This window comes from Mytilus californianus, unplaced genomic scaffold (genome assembly GCF_021869535.1).
Source record: "Mytilus californianus isolate M0D057914Y unplaced genomic scaffold, xbMytCali1.0.p SCAF_3, whole genome shotgun sequence".
Lineage (NCBI taxonomy): Eukaryota > Metazoa > Mollusca > Bivalvia > Mytilida > Mytilidae > Mytilus > Mytilus californianus.
Window position 1 is genome coordinate 72,481,707 of NW_026262679.1, and position 23,794 is coordinate 72,505,500.

Below are 23,794 nucleotides of genomic sequence, written 5' to 3' on the forward strand. Positions count from 1 at the left end.
ATCTCAACCCTCCCCCTATACCTATAGCCAATGTAGAATAAAGAAACACATAGCAATACGCACAGTAAATCTCAGTTTAAAAGAAGTCCGAGTCCGATGTCAGAATAGGTAACAAAAGAAACTAAGCAAAATAACAATGATACATAAATGAACAAAGGACTACTAGCAGTTACTGACATGCCAGCTCCAGACCTCATTTAAACTGATTGAAAGATTATGTCTTCATCATATGAAAATCAAGTACAATCCCTCCCGTTAGGGGTTTAGTATCATACCATCATAAAATATATGAGAAGAACATAACCCGTATCATGCCAACAACTGGTTTTAGAATAAATGTGTTTATTTCCGATGCAAAGACCCTATGAGTGAATCAATATTAATACCAAAATATGAAATCCTTAATGACTTGACAACAGTATCGTACATGTAACTATATCCTTTCCGAATAAGTCTTTTAAAGGTTTGGTTAGCTTTTGAGGTGAATGCCGACATTTTTGTGCTTTGTAAAGAATATTACCATAAAAAATTGGATGTGAAATACCTGAACGTATAAGATGTCTGCATGTTGATTTATATTTACGAATGATGTCCTTGTACCGATGATAAAATTTAGTAAATGTTTTGACTAGTTTGTGATATCGAAAACCCTGGTGTAATAATTTTTCAGTAATACAGATTTCTTTCGTTGAAATCAAATACGTTGTTACATTCACGAGTATATTTTTTTAGCTTGCGTTTAATTCTTTCATTCTGTATCCTTGTCTTTGGTGTTTTTTTTTTAAAGAAATCATCCACACAAATATAACCACAGAAGAAGAAAACCTCAAAAATATTTAGTTATGTTGAAAGAGTTTCTAAAATCTGTAAAAAAGTAATAGTTTGTCCCACTTTATTTTATGTCTATTTCAAGCTTGAATAACCTTCAAATCTGTAATAGTCTCTGTTGATAGCATCTTTGTCCAGTTTTGAACCGAACAGACTACGATTAGTTGGAACTTTAACTTCATATTTGGCAATTTCTCTTGCTGCTTGGTCCATATCTAACCTACAAAAATGAAATTTGATAATACTGTGTCAGCAAGCAAAGATACAAATGTCTAATTATCAAAACAAGAGATATATGCAAAGATACAAATGTCTAATTATCAAAACAAGAGATATATTATCTACTGTTAAATTTGTATGCCTTTGCTGGCAATTGTATGTACTAGATGAAAGTCCAGTTTAAAGTAAAGTAGCTAAAATGTATTTAACGATATAGCTTTAAGAAATCTATATTTAAAATTGGTATCAACATCAAAAAGTATAGTGAACTGTAGTGAACTGAAGTCAGTGTTAAGAAAATTGAGACAAAAACATGCATGATATTAAAACGAAATCAGTGACGTTTGTTCGTCACAGAAAATTTATTTTCCCCAGACCTAGAAATGCATTATGCAGTGCAACTTATCTAGATATAGGTTGACAAAATATCGATCAGTTGACAGGGACCGACGGATGCATGCACAGAAGTATGAGGTATATTCTTAACATTTTTAACACAAAAAACAGAAAGACTAAAATCAATGCGGTAGTAACCGACATCAACGATTGAGAATATTAAATGACTGAAAAGGGCGGAAATGGGTACAAAGGTTATTCGCATAATTATTGGTGTAGCGATTGTAAAGCAGCTGTCTTTTTGCGGGTAGGTAAATAAAAGGTGTTCTATATTTATTGATTAAAACATCAAACCGAACTAATATGGCTTGAATATTTCAATGGTTTCGTCAGTGTGATAAAGAAAACCATCGTACACTATTGCTTTGGCTATAATTTGATTAAAATCAGATCTTTTATTTTACTCCGTTAGACTTGTTTCTCGCGACAAACAAATTTAAAGGAGCTTAGTACTCAGAGTACAGAATTTGTGCTCGAAACACCTTATTGCTTGATTTTCTAATCTGAATACGATAATCATACTCCAAAATTGTATTACTGTAATAAATTCTGATTCTAATCTCATGATTCATGTCAACATCTTATTTAAAACTTTCAAACTGAATGGATAATCAAGAGTTAAAAATAGTTGTAAAGCATAACCATCTTGGTGTCTTTTTTCGAATAAAGGAAGCTGGAATGACCATATTGAATAAATTATTATAAAATCATACAAAATAATAAACATAATGAGGAAAGTGAAAAATATACTTGACAGGTTTACTCTTGTAAAAAAATATATATAATTTATTTGATCTGTATTAGAATATGCAGATGTTGTATGGGATTCACAAAATCAAAGTATAATCAATAAACTTGAGAATATCCAGCTCGATGTAGCGCGGATTGTTACAGGGAGGACCAATCCAATAATTATATTGAAACTAAATGGGAAAAATTGTCCGAAAGCACATCCAATCATAAATTAGTCCTTTTTCATAAAATTTTGAACAACAAAACACCAGATTAACTTAGAGACGCTATGCCCGATTCATTTGGAAGTAGACATGACCATTACAATGTAATAATGTTATTCAATATAATACACAGACCCGTTTATACTCAAAGTATTTTTCCCAGCGACAACCAAGTTATGGAACAGACTACATTTAAACGTAAGAAAATGTGAATCTCTTTCAATTTTTAAGAAACAAATTTGTTCTCAAAATAGTAAAGTCCCTACTTATTACTATGTAGGAAATAGTAAAGTCCCTACTTATTACTATGTAGGAAATAGTAAAGTCCCTACTTATTACTATGTAGGAAATAGTAAAGTCCCTCCTTATTACTATGTAGGAAATAGTAAAGTCCCTACTTATTACTATGTAGGAAATAGTAAAGTCCCTACTTATTACTATATAGGAAATAATAAAGTCCCTCCTTATCACTATGTAGGAAATAGTAAAGTCCCTCCTTATTACTATGTAGGAAATAGTAAAGTCCCTCCTTATTACTATGTAGGAAATCGATTTGGACAAGCTCTTCAAGCTCGCTTAAGGATGAACTCTGAGTTCATTAAATTCTCATCTATTTCTTCGGAACTTAGTAGACTCTCCAAAACAGTCGTTGTGGTGACTTCTCATTTTCTATTATCCTGTCCAATATATACCAATCTAAGACAGAAACTTCTGGCTTTAATTTCAGATTTTCCAGTTCAGTTTGACATTAATACCTTGCTATTTGGTTCAACCGTACTATCGGACGAGCAAAACAGCCTTTTATTTATTTCGGTACAGAAATATATATCATAAAAACAAACGATTCAATCCTTGATGCAAATGCTCGATCATTTATTAAACCTAAGCATTCCATTCTGCACACACTCTATACTATTTACCACGTTTATTCAGTATTTATTATGAAACTTCAATATCTTATTTTTTTTTAAAAACTGACTATTTCAGAACATGCCATACTTACATGATAATGACCATATAAGAAATTTAATTGTATACTAGGAGACAAATTAATAAAAGCAATTTTGCTTGTTTCTTAATCCTATTTATTTATTTCATGTATCAAAATTATATACTATGTACTGATTTATTCAGTTGAATAAATATTGTTTAAACTAAACTGAAATTTCTTTGAAACAAAGTACCACCTTCAAATGTAGCGTAAAGAGGAAAATTGTGGTAAATTTATCATAATTATGTTAACTTGTACAATTCTATTAAATCTTGTAAAGAAATTGTCCCATTCAATGGTCTTCACTATTATCTTGATTTGTCATGTCTTTGAGCAAACAATCTGTGGTCTTATCTTTCCGTATATTTATTGAAATGAAAAAAATCTATGTTCAATTTCCCCTGCATGGTTTTGCAATGGAGTAATTTACAATTCTCAATAATTTAATTTTGGATGTAACGCGTCTTCTGATTGGCTGACGTTGTTTTGTTTATCAGCTCATAGACATAATTTTGTCATGTGACCGTGACGTCATTAACGTTTTTTCATGGTTTACTCCGGTTTAAAATGGAATTTAGAATTAAATTATAAGAAATGACTGTAAAAATTTTTCTGTCTATTTGAAATAAAATAAAAAATGTGGTGCACACTTTAAAATAACCCGTTACGCGGGTTATTCAGTGTGCACCACATTTTTGATGTTATTTCTTCATAGACAGAAAAAAAATTACAGTCATTCCTTAAATGTCAACAGTTAACGTTATTCTATACTTTCTTTTGTTTTTAATTTATGCATTTTTGAATATGTTCAACTACTAGATTTTAATTAAATTTATTCCATAATATCGTTTTTCTTGTGATTTGCATCAAAAGTTAGTTCAATGATTTCCATAAATTGTTCGTAGTAGTATCGCTGCTGGGTGTGACAAGATGAAAATGTCCCATCATTTAACGCAAGCTTACATTTGGGTTTATCTTCATTTTGTATGAGGTCATTGTTGTTCAATAATATGAGGCAGGCGTTACCTGTGAAAGGGGACGAAGAATTATTTTTTTTAATTCAAACATATTTTATCTTCAAAATCTGTTAAAAAAGAAACGGAAATACCGTAACGTTTCCGATTTTGGTTCTGTTGTTAGGGATTTTAGTTGTGACGGTAGTTTACTTATGACGTCATATTCGATGTAAACAAAGAAACGCTATCATCAGGTAACGTTTTTTCATATCAAAGAATAATTAGAAATGAAATTGTTATTGTGTTCCTTCCTATATTTGACTAAACTGATAAATATATATTTCACTCAAAGTCTCATGACACACGAGACCGGAAGAAGGAAGTAGATTTCTGCGCAAATGCGGGAATTAAAAAAAAAGTTAATGATTTTGAGTTCATTAGTACAATGAAAATTTCGGGAAATTTTCCCCCTTTTTTTTTTTTTTTTTTTTATTGATTTTTCTACTGTAATAGGGGACTTCGTCCCCTTAATATGAGACAGGCGTTACCTGTGAAAGGGGACGAAGTCTGTATGAATTATTTTTTTTTAATTCAAACATATGTTTTAACTTCAAAATCTGTTCAAAAAGAACGGAAATACCCTTACGTTTCCGATTTCGGTTCTGTTGCTCGGAATTTTAGTTGTGACGTTATTTATATTAAGTCAAGTCATTCAAGGAATTATTAAAAATGGAATTGGTATTGCGTTCCTTCCTATATTTTACTAGACTGATAAATATATATTTTACTCGAAGACTCATGCAAACGAGACCGGAAAAAGGAAGTAGATTTCTGCGCAAATGCGGGAAAATAAAAAAAGTCTGAAAATAAAAAAGTTAACGATTTTGAGTTCATTAGTACAATGAAAATTTCGGGAAATTTTCCCGATTTTTTTTTTTTTTTTTTTTTTTTTTTTATTGATTTTTCAACCGTAATAGGGGACTTCGTCCCCTTATAAATCGGTCCCAGATTTGATTCAAAAATGGAACGAATTATTTTTTATTTCACTATTAATATGAGGCAGGCGTTACCTGTGAAAGGGGACGAAGTCTGTATGAATTATTTTTTTTTAATTCAAACATATTTTAACTTCAAAATCTGTTCAAAAAGAAACGGAAATACTATTACGTTTCCGATTTAGGTTCTGTTGTTCGGAATTTTAGTTGTGACGTTATTTATGTTATGACGTCATATTCAATGTTTTAACAAAGAAACGCTATCAGATAACGTTTTTTCATATCAAACCATTCAAGGAATTATTAAAAATGGAATTGGTATTGCGTTCCTTCCTATATTTTACTAGACTGATAAATATATACTTTACTCAAAGACTCATGCAAACGAGACCGGAAAAAGGAAGTAGATTTCTGCGCAAATGCGGGAAAATAAAAAAGTCTGAAAATAAAAAAGTTAACGATTTTGAGTTCATTAGTACAATGAAAATTTCGGGAAATTTTCCCGGATTTTTTTTTTTTTTTTTTTTTTATTGATTTTTCTACCGTTATAGGGGACTTCGTCCCCTTAATATGAGGCAGGCGTTACCTGTGAAAGGGGACGAAGTCTGTATGAATTATTTTTTTTTAATTCAAACATATGTTTTAACTTCAAAATCTGTTCAAAAAGAACGGAAATACCCTTACGTTTCCGATTTCGGTTCTGTTGTTCGGAATTTTAGTTGTGACGTTATTTATATTATGACGTCATATTCAATGTAAACAAAGAAACGCTATCAGGTAACGTTTTTTCATATCAAGTCATTCAAGGAATTATTAAAAATGGAATTGGTATTGCGTTCCTTCCTATATTTTACTAGACTGTTAAATATATATTTTACTCAAAGACTCATGCAAACGAGACCGGAAAAAGGAAGTAGATTTCTGCGCAAATGCGGGAAAATAAAAAAGTCTGAAAATAAAAAAGTTAACGATTTTGAGTTCATTAGTACAATGAAAATTTCGGGAAATTTTCCCGATTTTTTTTTTTTTTTTTTTTTTTTTATTGATTTTTCTGCCGTAATAGGGGACTTCGTCCCCTTATTAAATCAACCGCAAGCAAAAAACCAGAGTGAACAGGAGATAGGCATTGTATCTATTTCCGATGTATCGACCTCTTTGCTTTATTCTTAACTCTGTGTTTGGGTCACAGGTTAATCCCGAAAGGAAATTAGACGTACATAATTTCTAGTGTTATTTTCATATACTTGGTCTTTGTAGAGAATCAAAGCTTACAAGTGGAGTACAGGCTTGTCAAATATACAGGTCTGGCGTTTTGTACTTTCATCTTGCCGTCTCCTTTTTCTGTGCTGAAAAAAATCACACTATAGCCTTTCTGACCAGAGTCAAGAATGTTTCGTCTTTCGACCAAACAAACGGGGTTGAATTTAAGGTTTTATACACAAAAAAAGCAATTGACCGACGGGGCCCTAATAAATGTAAAAAGAACGGCTTAACATTTAAATACCTAAACAAAGTTTTCATAATCTGCTTCATTTCGGTTCTATTTTCATGCCACATCGTTGCACATATATAGACTTTCGTGGGTATAGATTCCTCGTATTTCTTAGACTCTGTTGTACCGGAAACTATCCTCCTGCTGTGTAATAAAGATATATCCGCTATCGGACTGCAGTAATGGGGTAAGACAAATAATCTGATAATAACCAAAAAAAAAACATGTAATAACATTTGAAATATAAACGTTGAAACATGTATGTAATTAAACAATTTTTTCAATTTTTTTTTTTTTTTTTTAAATTTACTAGAATTGACATCTCTTGCATGTACATATAGTTGACGTCATGAGCTGCGACTCTTTTCACAAAAACTACAACTAAGTGAAAATGCTCGTAAGTCATGACCATTTCAGTATAACTTGCGATCAATTTTAATCGTAAAATTTTTCAGAGAAAATATTCGCTAATAAATGGCGCAAGAGTTAAGTGATCATAATCCACATCTTCTTAATGGATTCCAAGTACCAATTTACCAGTAGATCATACGCCCGTAATGCATTATATTTGGCTAATGATATGTGCAGGCAACCATCGCGACCATTTAGAAAGACAGCTAAATAGAAGGTCTAACAATACAAATATGTTATTGGCGCATTATGCCATTTGTTTACTTTTTAATCTTCCAAATTTGGTTAACCGGGCTATTTTGTAGCTGACCGTAAGGTATGATGCTTATCTTTATTTTTCCTCAAGACTTACACATTTGTGAATATTTTCAACAGAAACGATCAAATCTGCATTCGACACAAAATTCACCAAATAACAAAACATTCAGATAAAACAAAATGCAACCTGGAACTAACAATGTTCCTATCTTAGGACAGACACATACACTTGTTGTTGGGGTTATACCAGTATCATTATTATCATTATTAGTTAATTTCAAACAGTCCACCTTTAAAATCTCCACCAGTTATTCATTTTCTCGCTAACTGATCTAAAATCATGCCATATTCTTATAAGTATATTTTCATTAAACTTTACATCGATAGAAAATTAACTTACTTGTATTCAAATGTTAGCCTGTTGTGTGGGCTGTACCAAATATGACGGCAAATCCACAACTGCGATAACCATGCTATGACGAAAATGGCGACCATTACGTATAAGTCCATATTTTCAACATCTTTAATGAAAGTATTAGATATCCAGTTGTCGTTTACTCGAGATATCAAAATTATCCCAACATATACTGGAGCACCTAAAGCTAGTGCCACACAGAAACAAATCCGATCCATGCAAACTTTAGTGGCTAATACTGCAGCATAATACAGCCCCATACATACAAAGAAATGAACAAGGAACGGTGTCATGAGAGAAGGATCCGCATAATGCGTGCATCTAGTACTGTTCAACTGAGATATTGAACATTCAATGTGAAGTTCTGGTTCTATTTCGAAAGCAATTTCTGGTCGATGGATATTTTGCGCAAAATAAGTGGGAAACAGAATGACAATGAGAACAAGGCGACAGAAGCTAGTCACTAGTGTTGACGCACAATGTGTTTCAATTCTATTCTCATAAGCAAATAGTGTTTTAAACACCCTTGATGTACTAGAATACTTGAAATATGTCTCAAACCATCGAACACTCACAAGAACTGAAGAAAATATCATCCAGAATGTTTCTTCCGTCGTTATCTGGTCTTTGAAAATTTTATAAAGCGGGACTGCACATACTGCTGCTGCTTGCAGTAAAATTGAAAGAACATTAATGATTTGTTTACAAAATCTCTTGGTACATTTCCTTCGGTATGAAATTGTATGAAGAATCGACGGAACCAATGGCATTCCAGCCAAAAAAGCACACACTTCAATAGAGTTAAGTTTTGGCATAACCACGAAAACGATTATTGCTAAGCAAAACATGTGTAGGCATTCTTTGACAACCATCTGGAATAAATTATAGGCAACACATATGAACAACTAGTTGGAAACCTTTTAGAAAGTTCATGAAATATGACCGACTGGAAACATTTCGTTATACATTTTTTTCTTTAAGTCAACATCATCAGCATCATCGTCTATACTGGTATTTGTTTTAGTTATATTTTATGTCAGTTGTTAAAATACTAAGAAATTAACTCATTCATTTGTGTTTGTTTAAATACTAAGAAAAGAACTCATTCATTGGTGTTTGTTTGAATACTTAGAAAATAACTCATTCATTTTGTACTCACAACAATTATCTGTGCTATAGTTGGTAAAGCACGTTTTCCAAATACAAATCTAAAGAAAGACAGCAGTAGCTTTACAGCATCGGGAATCGTCAAAATAAACAGGAGATAATAGGCGATAGCATCTTTTGCCAAATTTAACTAAAATGTAAATGTAATATGTAAAAACAAAATGAGATAAAAATCTTTTAGTCAGTTGCCAGTATTTCAGGACTATTACGTTTCATTGAATTCTTTTTCTTTAACATACTATTTATTGATTCTGATGGTTATGTCAAACTTTTCTAGATTCAAGGCGATTTAGAACTTGACATATTAATTTATAAACGATTGTTTATTGTTGAAGACCTCTAGATTTTCTTTGTTTCAATTATTTTTAGTAAGGTCGTCGTATTGTTGCTGTCTCATTGACGTATACCCACGTCTTTTGATGACATAGTATTTATTCTTCATGATCGAGTTTTAACTATTTTCTGTCAAGCTTCATATGAATTTATTGAAAAGTGAAGTGAATCGACCATGCCTCTTATTTCGTATTCGTGGATTTGATAGTTACCATTCATACCAAATACAAGCATAACACAAATCTGAAAAGAATCAAATTCAACTAACTGAAAATCTTGATTTCTTTTCTTTGTTGAATTCATTTGTGAGGATTTGAAGTGAAGCTTTGGTGACGATAGATCCTCCAAATACAAGTACGAAGAACACTATGTATGCCGCTACTTTTACAACCCTTAGTAAAGTATCGGTTGCTCTGGACGTCTTTTCTTTTTCGTTTTCGGAAACATCCTTTCGGAATATATCCCAGTAATTCATCTTTCCATTCGATAGTCCTCTGGAATATAAAGTTAATCAAGGAATATGTCAGATGCAGTATGCAACGATTGAGTTTCAGGTATAAGAAATAACTACCCTTTTTGGTTGATTTGTCAGATTTAAACTGCAATCTGTATTCTGAATCCTTAAAAAAATATTTAACTGGGCATCTTTACCTTTAAAAGCAACCTTTATAATAATGTAAAATGCATACATTGTTTTGCTAGGAAATTATGAGAGTATTCACATATGAAGAGAGCAATCTTGTCCTTCAGATCGATCCAATAATATTCAAAAGTTTTTTGTACAGATATCAGTAAGCTTTAGGTATATATTTTTCAGGCATCATAAATAATTCTTCTTTATTTACATTTAATTAATATTTTTTTCCTCATTTTTGCATTTTTTAGTTAAGGTGACAGCCATGTTTAATCGTTGTTGGGGTTATAGACCACGCCTGTTATAGGTCATAATTAACGTAAAATCTAACTAATGTTTAGTTAAAATGGTCGTTACCTCCTACGTCATTTAGTCTCTGGTCGGGAGTTGTCTCATTGGCAATCATTCCACATCTACTTATTTTTGTTTTTAGAGGAGTTTCAGAATGTTTGTCCAATTTTTATATATATGTATACAAGCAAAAATAACTAAGAGTCTCCTTTTCTCAGCTCTAAAGACTGTTTTATAAAGGAACCTCTTTTTTTTCACTTGGTTTATATTTGAAGGATTTAGCAGGACTAAATTTTTTTCTGTATCAGACAGATTTGAAAATAGAGGATTATCTATTGCGATGTCATTAAAAAGTTTAGTACGTAATATTTTATTATTTTAAATTAGGATATCTAAGATAAAATTCTTAGTCTTGTTTGACTTTAATGCTTTTATAAAGGAAAGTTTATTATTTTCGTTTAAACTATTTATTATATTTTCCAGTAATTCTGAGTAAAAATTGCTTGAAATATTCTTAATCCAAGTCTTGTTTTTTTACGACTTTCATATTTTGACAGGAAACTACTTTTTGTATATCAATAGTCATTTCTTGTGTAGAAACTTTAATGAAAGTGGACCATGAATAAACTCACTGTGAATCAAGGTGTTTACTTAATGTATAACTTTCTTTTAGTAATGAGTTTATGTTTTCAGTATTTAATATAGCCAAGTAAAGGATTGCTTGCGTTTTTCTATATTTTTCTATTGGTTGTCTACCAAGTTCAGCTTTAACCCCTAAAATAGAAGACGTCTTTCTGGTACCTAGATTATATTTACGGAAATTAACATGGACCTTTTCAAAAGGAGTCTTGTCCAAATATTGGAAATCATCTATATCTTTGTTTTGGGATTTTAATCTGCCTTATAATAAGAATGATATGTATCCATATATGATATTTCTGCATTATATGTCAAAATTGGCTTAATACGAGAATCAAAGAGATTACAGAATTTACATTAGCAGGGAAATTTCCCCAAAAGGCTGCATAGATGTATACTTCATCCAAAGTATGGTAGACATTGTCACTTACAAGATTTTTTTCAGAATTTTATTTTGCCTTTTTTGTCTGATCACCCGTATTTTTGAGATATAGGAGTAGTCACGTTTGAAGGCGAATGGGATCATCTGCGTTAATTTCTGAATGTGTATTATTTATTTATGATTTAGCCGAAGTTGTTTTGGCGAATTACCTTTACCATGTTTTATTTCAAGATTGTTTTATTATTTTTTGTCAGTTGTCATTTTTAGTAGGTTTGGCGTCCATACATTCAGTCCGTTGGGATCACAATTGGCTTTGTGCATAGACCTCCTGTTTTCTTTTCCTGTTTGTGTTATTTTTTTTGTATTAAATATTCCATAATATCTACACTGATTTAGTATGTTTTTGCTCTTATCCATACGGTAATACAAAAAATAGAAGTTTATATATTCTGCCAATGTCGACCAAAATGCTTTATAAATGAGTTTTGGTTTTATGTTGTTGGGTTTCTGTCTCTTTGACCCTTACAACACATTTTCTTTGATGATATTCTATAGAATTTGAATGTTTTGTTTAATTGTATTGTGTTGTTGTTTACTCACGTTTTAAGTGTTAGGCTTCTTAAACTGTTAATCTCGAGTCGGGTGCACCTGTTGAAGGTTATAAGTTATATCGGACAAAATTTAGTATTTTAAACATCTGAATCTATATTCTTACTTGTTTCTTTTTCTTCCTTGTTCCTCACTTTCCATTGTGTTTTGAGCTTTTTGTCAAGTATAAGTGTATTGTCCCTTTGCTTAACAAAAATCGTTAAGGTCTTAGATTACTCTGAAATGGATATATAGAAATGTGGAAAAAAGTATATTAATAACATTCATTACAAAAGTCAACTTATTTGATTAGATATATATTTATGTTTGAAAATTAACTCACAATATTGCAATATTTAATCATTATGAATAACTTTGTAAGTTAACCGACATTTGACATGATCATACAATATTAGCAACTATGGGGTAGTCTAGAAAATGATTAAAGGCCATAAGGATACCAAAAATACTGCTTTGCTACTTGTGAAACCAAACTCATTTAAAAATCATATGTACAAGCGACGAGAGGGCATTTGAATTTGAAATTTGAAATTAATCCGTACTTTAATTAGCATGAATCATAAGAATTGAAAAAAACACATAATGCGTAGGGGACAACCATTTAATTTTCTGGGGTGGGGATAGGATTTTGAAAAATAATAACAAGGCCTGGTAAGAAAATCAACAACTTTGCACAAGAAATGACCCCATCCCCAAATATAGAATGGTCGTCCTAAAATCGAAGTACTGAAAAATGTTCTCTACTAGATGATAGTTATCTACATATTACCATGGCAACAGACCTCGGATCGATGCTTTTATTATAGAAAGTAAATTAAAGTATCTTGCACCTAACAAACATGATGCGTAATTATCCACTACATCTGGCTTTATCATAAGATTAAATATTTATAACAGTTATTTTTTTTAAAATGAAGATTAATATAAGTTGAAGCATAGTCTATGACAGTACAACAATTTCAAGTTCGTCAGTAGAAGGAATCCCTGCAATGTTAAATCGTCACTGCATATATCGTTTTATTGCAAGTGTCAACTATGTCTAGCTTACTCCTGAAGAGCACAAATAGAATGATACATCATATGTCAATTTTAGTATTAACGTCTGCAAAGTGGATGGAACAGAAAACAACGAACAGGAAATTTGGGCCTGCTGAAACGAAGCGTCGGTTTAAACGTCCTATTTCTGACCGGACGTGGCAAGCTTTATACATCCAGCAGTATCAAACCGATGCCCCTTAAGTATTGGTCTAACTTTCGAAGTATGGAGTACAGGTAAACATAGTTATATAGTCCAGTCACCTTTGGACTAAGGGAACGACCATTTGATAATCTAGTATGTTTGGATGAGGATTGGGGTGGTGGAGGGCAAGAAGATTTTGTTCTGACGGAAAATTCAATTTCGCCTTTTGCTAGTCCCGATCATTTTTGTACACATTTATGTCATGTATATTGTTGAGTAAACTGATAATTTTCTTTCTGTTTTGAGCATGATATTATATTTTCAGTTCTTTCTAGGCCAGATTATTCATTTTCAAAATCCTCCGACGACGACGAATATCAAAGGATCGTCCCCCAACGCTTCACATTCCACCACAAGTGATTGTTTTGCAAACGCCATTAGTTAAACCAGCACACAAGATAATCTCAATTGCATTCTAAGTTCCTGGACTTAAAATTGGTGTATAATAGATTGAGTGCAGTCAAGGATTTTTATAATATGATCTTGCTATCAAAATTCTTGGTGCAATACAGAGAAAATGCAATAATGATATTAAAAGAGGTTGGGTTACAATAACCTGGTTTAAGGTAGATTTACTTTTATCGCCATCTTGTATGGTAAAATAGCAGTATACAATTGGTCAAGTTCTTAGCTTAAATCTGCAAATTTTGAATGGTAATTTAGGTGTATAAGACTTTACTTGTAGCAAGAAAACAAGTACGGTGACACCATTTTTGTCTTTTTCTTTTTTTTTTTCTTTTTTTTTAGTAAACATGTTATAAAATTATCTTCTCACATTTTGTTTCAAAGTTCTATATGATAGGTTTCTTTCTATTCACAAAAAGTTTACGCTGACCAATACTGTTTGTTATATTTTCGAAAAAAAGCATTGTAAAATCTACATTTTGGCAGAGTATAAGAAAATTCTATCTGAGGAAATACCGTATTTAGTTATGATTCACAAAAACTCATCAATATGAAATGCATGCAGCATACAACATCTTAGATAATCACATCTAGCAAACATTTCAAAAGGAACATTTAACCCACTAACGTTCTAGAATGTAAATAGAATGAAAAAGTATCTGCGTGTTGAAAAAAGTATTCAATAATTCATGACCTGTACTAATGCATTGAACCATACATGCATTTTCTACATACACAGTATAAAAATAAGGAGATGTGGTATGATTGTGTTCATTTCTTAGTGATTACATTTGCAAAGATAAAACCAGTATTAACTACACGTTCTATTTTTTAGAAAATAATTCCTTCAAATATTAATGACCTCTCAAAATATTAAAATTTAAAAATGAAATTACTTTCAATACCATAAATTCGAATACAACTGACAAACAAGTTAATAAAAAAAAAAATCGTAAACTACAGACCGATTGACATCAAGATGCGTGAGAAAAAGGAATCAGAAATTTTATGCAATTCAAAAATGATAAAAGTATAATTATTTATTGACGGAATTTTTCCTGACGAATTGTATGTTTCACATTTTGCTAAATATAATAATCTGAGAAACAAATTATCAAAAACTCCTATTATAAATTACTTACCAATTCCTTTTTTGTTTGGAAGATGCAAGAATGAATCCGGAAGTTTATTTTCTTTAATACGACGCAAACTGTATAGACGATCTCAAACTTTTGTCAACGGAGTAATTCAATTCCATTCAAAAACATACTTGAGAGGTGATCTATAAGGGTTTTATAAATTATTTTACATTCTTGACTGATTTTTGCAAGTTATGATAATTATTTTTTTTAATTATAGTATATCATTATTCCCCGCATTAATAGTTTTAAACAGTTGTAATTCTTTGTTCAATCTGACAATATGTACCTTTAAAGATTTAAATCATTCAACCTTCAACACTTTTTTTTATTGACATTTTTCGTTTGGTAAATATGTTTTTGTCGTCTGTGTCCTTCAGATATTGTAGCTGATGTGCAGTTCTATACATGTTATAGGGAAACAATTTAACAAAAGGTGAATTGTTACACAATATAATGTATTGTTATCTCACTTTTTGCATGGAAAACGAGATCGATTGTTTTATTCAAATAATACAACTGCGCAGTTTCTACAGTTTTATATGTTGTGTTTTGTATACCGATATTTATCTTTTGATCTTTTTTGTTCTTTTTATTTTGTCATGGCATTGTCAATTTTTTTTCGATATATGAGTTGAATGTTCCTTTAACATATCTGTAGCCTCTCTACAATCAACAAATTCTCCAAATACAAAACAAAATATTATTAAGACATTACATAAGGCAGTAAGTTGTGAATCTTAAGTTGTTGATTAGCGAAGAATTCAATTGATCAAAATATGTCAACTCTGCTTTTCAGCGACACAATAAAATACCTCATAACTAAATAAAAAATCACTTTTAAATGATCAATTCAATTTAAATATATTAACCGACCAAGAACTCGATATAAATGCACAATGAAAGTATATATAGCCATAAGAATTTAAATAATTCCAACAAAACAATGTTCATTGTTTCATATTTTGTTGTTGTTTTGGTTTTATTTTACATGTTTTAACGAATACGTAATGTTTTAAATGTAACAATTTATGCAAATACTTATATCAATTACTGAATCTTTTATCTTTTACAATGAGTACTATTGTACTAAGAAGAACATTGATAAGCAATGTGGGTGGAAATCCTAGTATTTTCCTTCTATATTGAATTTATCTGCGCGTTAATCGTTTTACATTTTGACGACATTGATTTTAAGTGTAATGAAAAACGCGGTAAATTGTTTCGTGAAAAAATAAATATGTTAAACAGCAGAAAAACTGGTTACAAGATATTATCTCCCTTTAAAAGAACTCTGACGCTTTAAATGTTCTGTACAATATAATTGATGAAAACAAATAACAATGAATGACACAGGTTGATCACGTATTATTATTATTTTGCTATCATCGTAACAAACGAATGCATTTAGCAATTTATAGTTTTGTGTAAAACTGAGTTGCAAACAAATTTTTAATGTACCAGCCGCATTAAATATTTTTCTAAAAAACCTCATTTTTTCGTACATACAGGAAGGTTGATAAGAGGAACTCAAGAAAATAACAAAATTGAACGCTTATTTGCTAAATACCAATGTGACAATAAGATTCGCTAAGGTTTCTAATTATGAAACGACATGCACTATTTAGTTTAGACTGCTCTATGTTTTAGTGTTATTAACTCTTTGTCTATCTTCTGTTTATGTGCTTACTTTTGGCTAGTTTGTTTAAAAAGGTGTACTTTTAGTCTAGCCTATGTTTCAGTTTGTATGGTTGCCTGCATTTGTCTCAGTTGTTCCTTTTTGCATATTCTTTGTTTAAATGTGTACTTTTAATCTAGTCTATATTTCAGTTTGTATGGTTGCCTGTATTTGTCTCAGTTGTTCCTTTTTGCATTATCTTTGTTTAAATGTGTACTTTTAATCTAGTCTATATTTCAGTTTGTATGGTTGCCTGTTTTTGTCTCAGTGTGTATTTTTTGTATATTCTTTGTTTAAATGTGTACTTTTAGTCTAGTCTATATTTCTTTGTTTAAATGTGTATTTTTAGTCTAGTCTATATTTCAGTTTATATGTTTTGCTTGTAATTGTCTCCGTGTTTCCTTTTGTCTATTCCTTGTTTAGTGTTTTGTTTCAATCAGTGTTTACCTTTTTTTCTTTGTTTTCATTTTGTTTATTTTTGTTTCAATCAATGGTTACCTTTGTTTGTTCTCTGTTTTATTGTTACTTTTTATCTGTTTTTTTTTCAATCAATGTTTACCTTTGTTTGTTCTTTGTTTCCGTGTTTACTTTTTGTCTGTTTTTGTTTCAATCATTGTTTGCCTTTGTTTGTTCTCTGTTTTGGTGTTTGCTTTTTGCCTGTCCCCTTAACTTGCTTGGGTTTCCTTCTTTTTTTTTTCCTATTCTCTGTTTTTGCTCAATACTATTCGAAATAATAATTAAGATGTGGTATGTCCACCAGAGACCAAAAGACGAATATGTTAGCAACTATCATCGCTGTACGGCCTTCAACAATGAACAAACCCCATACCGCATACCAAGCTATAAAAGGCCCCGACATAACACAATGTAAAATTATTCAAATGAGACAAAAACCAAGTTTGAAATACAGTTACAAATGAAAACCAATGAATTACACGCTCCTGACGTGGTACAGGGACATATTGAATATGTCAGGGTTAGATATGTCTTGGAGCGCCATACCCGCCCCCTAACATGGAACAGTGGTGTAACAGTACAACATAAAAACAGAATATAATCAAAGTACTGAAGTACTGAACATCGGATGACCGCAAGTTCTTGTGGATGGTCACAAGCACTTGTCTCAGAAAAAAAATCACATCTCTATACCTGAAAGTGAGGTTAATGTACAGATATAAAAAAAATTCTGAGACAAGTTCGTGCGAGGATGATAAATAAATGACAGGGAATTCAACCTCACCGTAATAACTATTATATTGTAGTGATACAAATAAGTATACTCTGGTTTGTTGTTATATATTATTAACTTTTAATTGCCAAGAATCTGTCCGGTTTAAGGGAGATAACCCAATTTGAAAACAATTATTTGTATTGACAAGGACGATGACCCGTCCTCGCTCCATATGGGGTCACTTGCTAATTTGACACATGCGATAAGACGCACAATTAAGAGGTTAAACACCCGCTGGTCTAAAAGATAACTTCAGTGAAAACCAATACCAGATGGTATCGATAAAATAATTTTGATTCATGTTTTCTGCATTTTGGTGTAGTTTGTAAAATTAATTGAAGGCCGGAGTTCCTATTCGATCTTTGTTGAAACCTGGGACTACTGAATTAGTGTATTAGTCCCAGTTGAAACATTGAAACGGCGCGAGATGTTTTACCCAAATTGGTAAATGAAAAATGCATATAAATAAAAATAGATATTCTTATTCAAAATGAATTGAGCATCAAACTGACTAAAATGTAATTGAAATTTTTGTTCAACTATTTCACATCGGCCGAAAAGCCTTACGGTTCTTTTTTTGTATATATATATATAAAACGGGTACCTCGAGAATTCGAAATGTCTGTCATTTTATTTGATTTTAAACATCCATTGACAGTTCATAATTATTGAATTTAACAGTATACATTGACTCAATGAATGAGGATAACAGCACAATTCCTCGAGTTAAATGAACTTTTGTTGGTTAATGTCTGTCATATTTGTTTTTCGTAAATTGTTTTGTTATAATTTAGGTCGTTAGTTTTCTCAATTGAATAGTTTCATATTTTTCATGTTGGGGCCTTTTATAGCCGACTTTACGGTATGTATTTTTCTCATTGTTGAAGGCCGTGCGGTTGCCTATAATTGATGCCATGGTTTATAGTTCTGTTTTAAGTCAGAAACAAATTACTTGTAAATATGTGGTTGTCGGTTCTTGCTTTCTGAAATATTTATTTTCTTGTTGTTATTGTTTTAGCATAAACCAGTTCGTTGGTTTTTTTCCCGTTTTTATTGTTTCGACAGTTAACGTGAGATCTGTCTAAACATGTTTAACCCCGCCGCATTTTTGCGCCTGTCCCAGGTCAGAAACCTCTAGCCTTTGTTAGTCTTGTGGTTTTTTTTTTAAATTTTGGTTCATTTATATGTTTCGGAGTTTGGTGTGGCGTTCTTTTCGCTGAACTAGTATACATTATTGTGTAGAGGCCAGCTGAAGCCCGCCTGCGGGTGCGGGATATTCTCGCGCTGCGTTGAAGACCCATTGGTGGCTTTGGGCTGTTTTCTGCTCTTTGGTCGGGTTGTTCTCTTTTAACACATTTCCCGTTTCCATTCTCAATTCTATCCTACAAAGCTTACTGTACGATTTGGGATTAGCTCATTGATAAAGGCCGTACAGTAACTCATATAGTTGCTTTCAACCACGTCCTGTGGTCTATGGTGACAAGTTGTCTTATTGCCAATTTTACCACATCGTCTTATTTTTAAATTATTGTATTTACTTCTAAGTTAAACCAGAGACATATATATATATATATATGGCTCTGGTTAAACCATTATTTATGAAGGAACGGGGGGTTTAAAGCTTTTCATACATTATGAAAGCCAATTTATTCAGTTAAAGCTTACAGAACCCTCTATTATCTTGTGAATTTTGTGGGTTGAGGGTAGGTCATCTCGTGGATATTTACCTAATATCTCACATTATATCAACATCTACGACGCAAACGAGAAGTTAAACAAGAAACAGAAAACATACAAGCTTCCAGCATCGTTCCCACCATATATCCACAGGTATATACCCTGAAGCTGATATGTTAATTGTCATACAAGTACCTGTTCAAAGCTAACAATCTTTATCGTTTTGTGAAGAAATTATTGATTTTTTATTTAATATTGTTTCGATTCAATAAATTCTAATGGAGATGAAAAGCTAGTGATAAAAAATTGACAAAGGGTATTTAATAAAAAGTAGTTTTTTTTTGTTTTTTTTTTTCCATTTTATACACTTTTCGTTTTGATTATTTTTGTCATCAACAAGTTTCTTTTTGACGGCGCATGTATAAATTAAGTAATGAATGTATTTCAAAACTATTTAACGGGTCTTGAAAGGCGCAAACTTTCCAATTTATTGTGCGCACATATCATTATTCGTGTATTTAGTTTCAAGAAATTAAATAACAGAAACTCGGTTTGATGTAAAATATATTATTAGATTTCATCTTGCCGTATCAAGTGATCGAATTCGTGGAGTATTCTAAATGTTGTTTTTATGCACTCTTTAAAGTGCGACGAAATGGAATTGTTATCCTATATGATTGTGTATTCAAATCGTGTTAAAATTGCCTCAAAAAAGATTATCTTTGGATTGTCAAGAAAACGAGCCAGTTGTCTAATTGACAATTATACAACATCTTCTTCTTTTTTTTTTTAAATTAAAGGTGAAAAGAAACCATTTAATGCCATTGAAAAAGAAATATGATTGTGTATTGATAAAACATCCAGATGAACAAGCATTTATTTAAAATAATGCGTTTTAGATTTTGATTTCATTCTGCTGATATATTAATTAATTTTCGGTTATAACCACGTGAAAACAGAAACAAAAAATAACTTATTGTATTGTGAGATATACCATGGAAGTATTATATTGACAGGAACTACAACGATTAATTAGCACTTATTTTTAACCCGGGTAGCACTGTAGAAAAGATATGGAAACTGTCTTATTAGTACGCTGTCGTTAATTTTTTTTTGTCTGCGATGCCGCGGTCATAAATTGACCAGAGATGATTCTTATCAATCACGTGGTTTTTATCCAGACAGATTAACATCAATACCTGTCGGAAAACACCTTTACTTATTTCAATCGCGTAGGTTGACATTTATTCATGAACAACTTATTTAAACAAATCGACTGATGCATAAAAAATGAAAATCGGCCCAGAATTAATTATTCTACAACGATACAAAATAGCGAGTGACATTATTTTATTTCTTCAGGGGTTAAGTTAAAACTGTCAAAAGGGTGTGTTCCGATTACCGCCGGGTCACGAAAATTTTCTTAATAAATATATACACTGTGACGACCCGATTAATGTATATAGCAACGGACCTGGATTACCCTGGAAAGTAGAAATTTTCAGTTTTAAATGCGAAAATTAATCGATCAAGGACTTAATATCACAGAAATTATACATAACAAATATAGTTAAAAAAAAAGACACACCTCGTTATTTATATTACATATATATATAAGTGGGTTTAAATTTTTGACATTTGTGAAATTCAAACTGCTAAAATATTCGTATTTGAACAAATTTTATCCGATAATATGAATCCGGTGTCAGTATTTCAATTTGTCAAAAAACCAAACCTTAACCGTATTTATCAATTTTAGAAAAAAAAACGAGACTTATAATATGTTATTGAATAGCTAAAGCATCTCTGTCCCAAAACAAATATTTTATCACTATCTGTCCAAATGATACTAGTAAATATTATTGAACAGTTGCAGTACTTACAAAATTTCAACACATCTGGACTCAGCTGAAACATTCGTATACCAACCAATGATCTGGATTTAGAGCGAAGCTTGATAATTCCTACATTTATTTCAAATCTCTTTGATCTTTAATTTTTATCAGAAGAATCATTTTACAATCGTCTTAAATATGCATGAAATGTGTGCCACTGGAGTAAACAGTAATTATATAATCACAACTTGCGATATATATTACATATAGTGCAATTTCTTCCGAAAAATAAATCAATAAACATGGGGCATTTATTCAATTAATATGGTACAAATTTCCATCGTCAATGTGTATTTCTATAGAATTAATGATGTCTCGCACAAATCCATCAATCTATCAATCGGCACACATATACAGATGTAGGGTAACGGAATCTGCCGAGGTTTGCCGATTGCTGTTTCCTAAGAATTTATCACAACTTTCGATTTCTTCGTTTTTTTCCGTAATCGCGAAAGCAACCGAGAATGACGATATTGTAGGGCACCGTAAATAACGTGCCATGTTTCAAGTTAATTAACATGTCATTAAATAGCGTGCGGCATCGAAGATGAAACGTTTGAAGTCGGGTCGTAGTAGTTCCTGTCAATATAATACTTCCATGGATATACCAAGGAATTGTATATTTAAATATACAATTCCTTAGATATACAAATCCTTGTCTTTAATTATAATTATATAGTGTTTTGCTATTCCTTCAACCCTAAATCAAGTTTATACAAAATGTCGTTTACACTATATTACATGACTCTTGGAATATATAATGTCTCAGCATGACTGTGTAAACACGATTGTATAACAATTTTTTATCTGTTTACACACACGATGTATCCTGTTGTCAAATAGAAATTGATAGAAAAAAAAAAAAAATCGCCTACTTTAAAATCAAATTTGGAGCAAGAAGAAAATAACCAATTTGAAAATAAACTATACCACGTTAAGCTTTAACTTTTCATCTTTTTCTTGGTCGCAGCAGCTAAGGTATATCATAAGTAAAAGTATTTTAATTATTTTTTCAAAGCTGACCACTCTTCCAAATAATGACATTTCCTGTAAGAATAACGGCAAAAGTAAGCCATTTGACATCACTGTAAAAATCCAAATTTGTTGCAAGAAGTTCAAACTTTATTTTAAAATAATTTATATCATTAAAAAGAAGACACATTAATGATTCTGGGGATCGCAGCAGCTAAGAAAACCACTGAGAAGAAAACTGAATATCGTCTTGTAAAGATTATTTTCCATATAACTTCTATATAACGATTTTATCCTTGTAGGGTATCTGAATTCACGCATGCGCAATATTGACCGGACTGATTCTTGACTATGCCGGGGGGCGGGACGGTATATTACAGTTACATGTATATATAATTTTCATCCATTTGTATATCATTCTATTCTACTATATTAATAATAGTGCAGTGAAAGTGCATGGTGGACACTCTTCTGTAATAACTCGATTTTTCTAATAGATTGGATTTGAGTAGGCATTCATATTTTTCCGCAAAACGTTCAATCTCCCATGCAGAGTTATCGGTCCTTGAGAGAGAGCAAGGACCGATAACTCTGCATAGGAGATTGCAAACGTTCTTGAGATATTCTTCGGATGCGTTAACACAATTTTTCAGTACGTGTGCATAGATACTAATGTTTTTTTACTTATATATATATAACAAAACATTTTCATATTATTAATTCATGTTCTAAGAAAAATATTTTATGAGTATTCATTGAAGAAATAAATTTATAACAAGCGATAAGGAATGTTATTTTGCACTCGATGATGTCCGCGTATTTATAGATTATAGATCGGTTACCAGTGAAACACGAAAGTTACGTAATGGAAATCTCTCTGGCAACAATACATCGGAACGCCTCACGGTCATCGCGATGTAAAAATCAGTTGAAAAGGGCTTGATTCATCAGATCGTTAAAAAGCAAAGCAAACAACTAATAAAAATAATTGAGACACAAAGTACCGATCTGAGAGTACTCGCAGTTCACGAAAGCTAGTTTCAAGCCAATGAAAACTTAAAAGAATCATGTATCCAAGGCAACATTAATCACTACACATCCAATAGATTCATTGTAAATATATCTTATCGATCCTTTTCTTTCAGGTAGGGTTAGTTTTTTTACTGTTTTAGTTTCATAGTTTAATTGTTGGTTACGTTTTGCCTTTTAATTTTTCATACATGTATAGATAATATCAGTGTCATATACTGCCATTATCGCTACATTTATATAACATTGCATACAATTTATATTCAAACTACCGAAGTATTTGGCAAACTATACATGCACTTTTTGATAATCGATCGCTGGTGTTTTTTTCCTCCTAATTTTGAAACTTTATGCAAAGTCGCCTTGAATCGTGCTTTCTGAAGTGCTGGAAATCGACGGGACAAAACAAAGACTGACTGGTGTTTTACAAACACATGCACAACTGAATTGAATAATAGTGCAAACATACTGAAATTGTTTTTGTAACTTACCAAGTTTTTATTTGGTCTGAACGATGCTTGGATGAATCAGGAAGTTTGTTTTTATTAAATCTCAA

The 23,794-nt window shown here is 31.4% G+C and overlaps 1 protein-coding gene across 3 annotated transcripts in view; it reads right to left on the reverse strand.

Annotated features, from left to right (window-relative positions):
- The window catches only part of LOC127735028 (chitin synthase chs-2-like), a 41,688-nt gene extending 17,894 nt beyond the window's left edge, over positions 1 to 23,794 (reverse strand). The window contains exons 1-8 of one of the 3 annotated variants that reach the window (XM_052245107.1): positions 23,730 to 23,794; positions 14,760 to 14,899; positions 12,079 to 12,189; positions 9,686 to 9,911; positions 9,077 to 9,214; positions 7,903 to 8,789; positions 6,846 to 7,034; positions 924 to 1,048 (exon numbers count right to left, since the gene is read on the reverse strand). In XM_052245107.1, the coding sequence (XP_052101067.1) occupies positions 924 to 1,048; positions 6,846 to 7,034; positions 7,903 to 8,789; positions 9,077 to 9,214; positions 9,686 to 9,911; positions 12,079 to 12,113 (1,600 nt within the window). In that variant the 5' untranslated portion in view covers positions 12,114 to 12,189; positions 14,760 to 14,899; positions 23,730 to 23,794. The other 2 variants (XM_052245108.1, XM_052245110.1) reach the window with 2 other exon arrangements.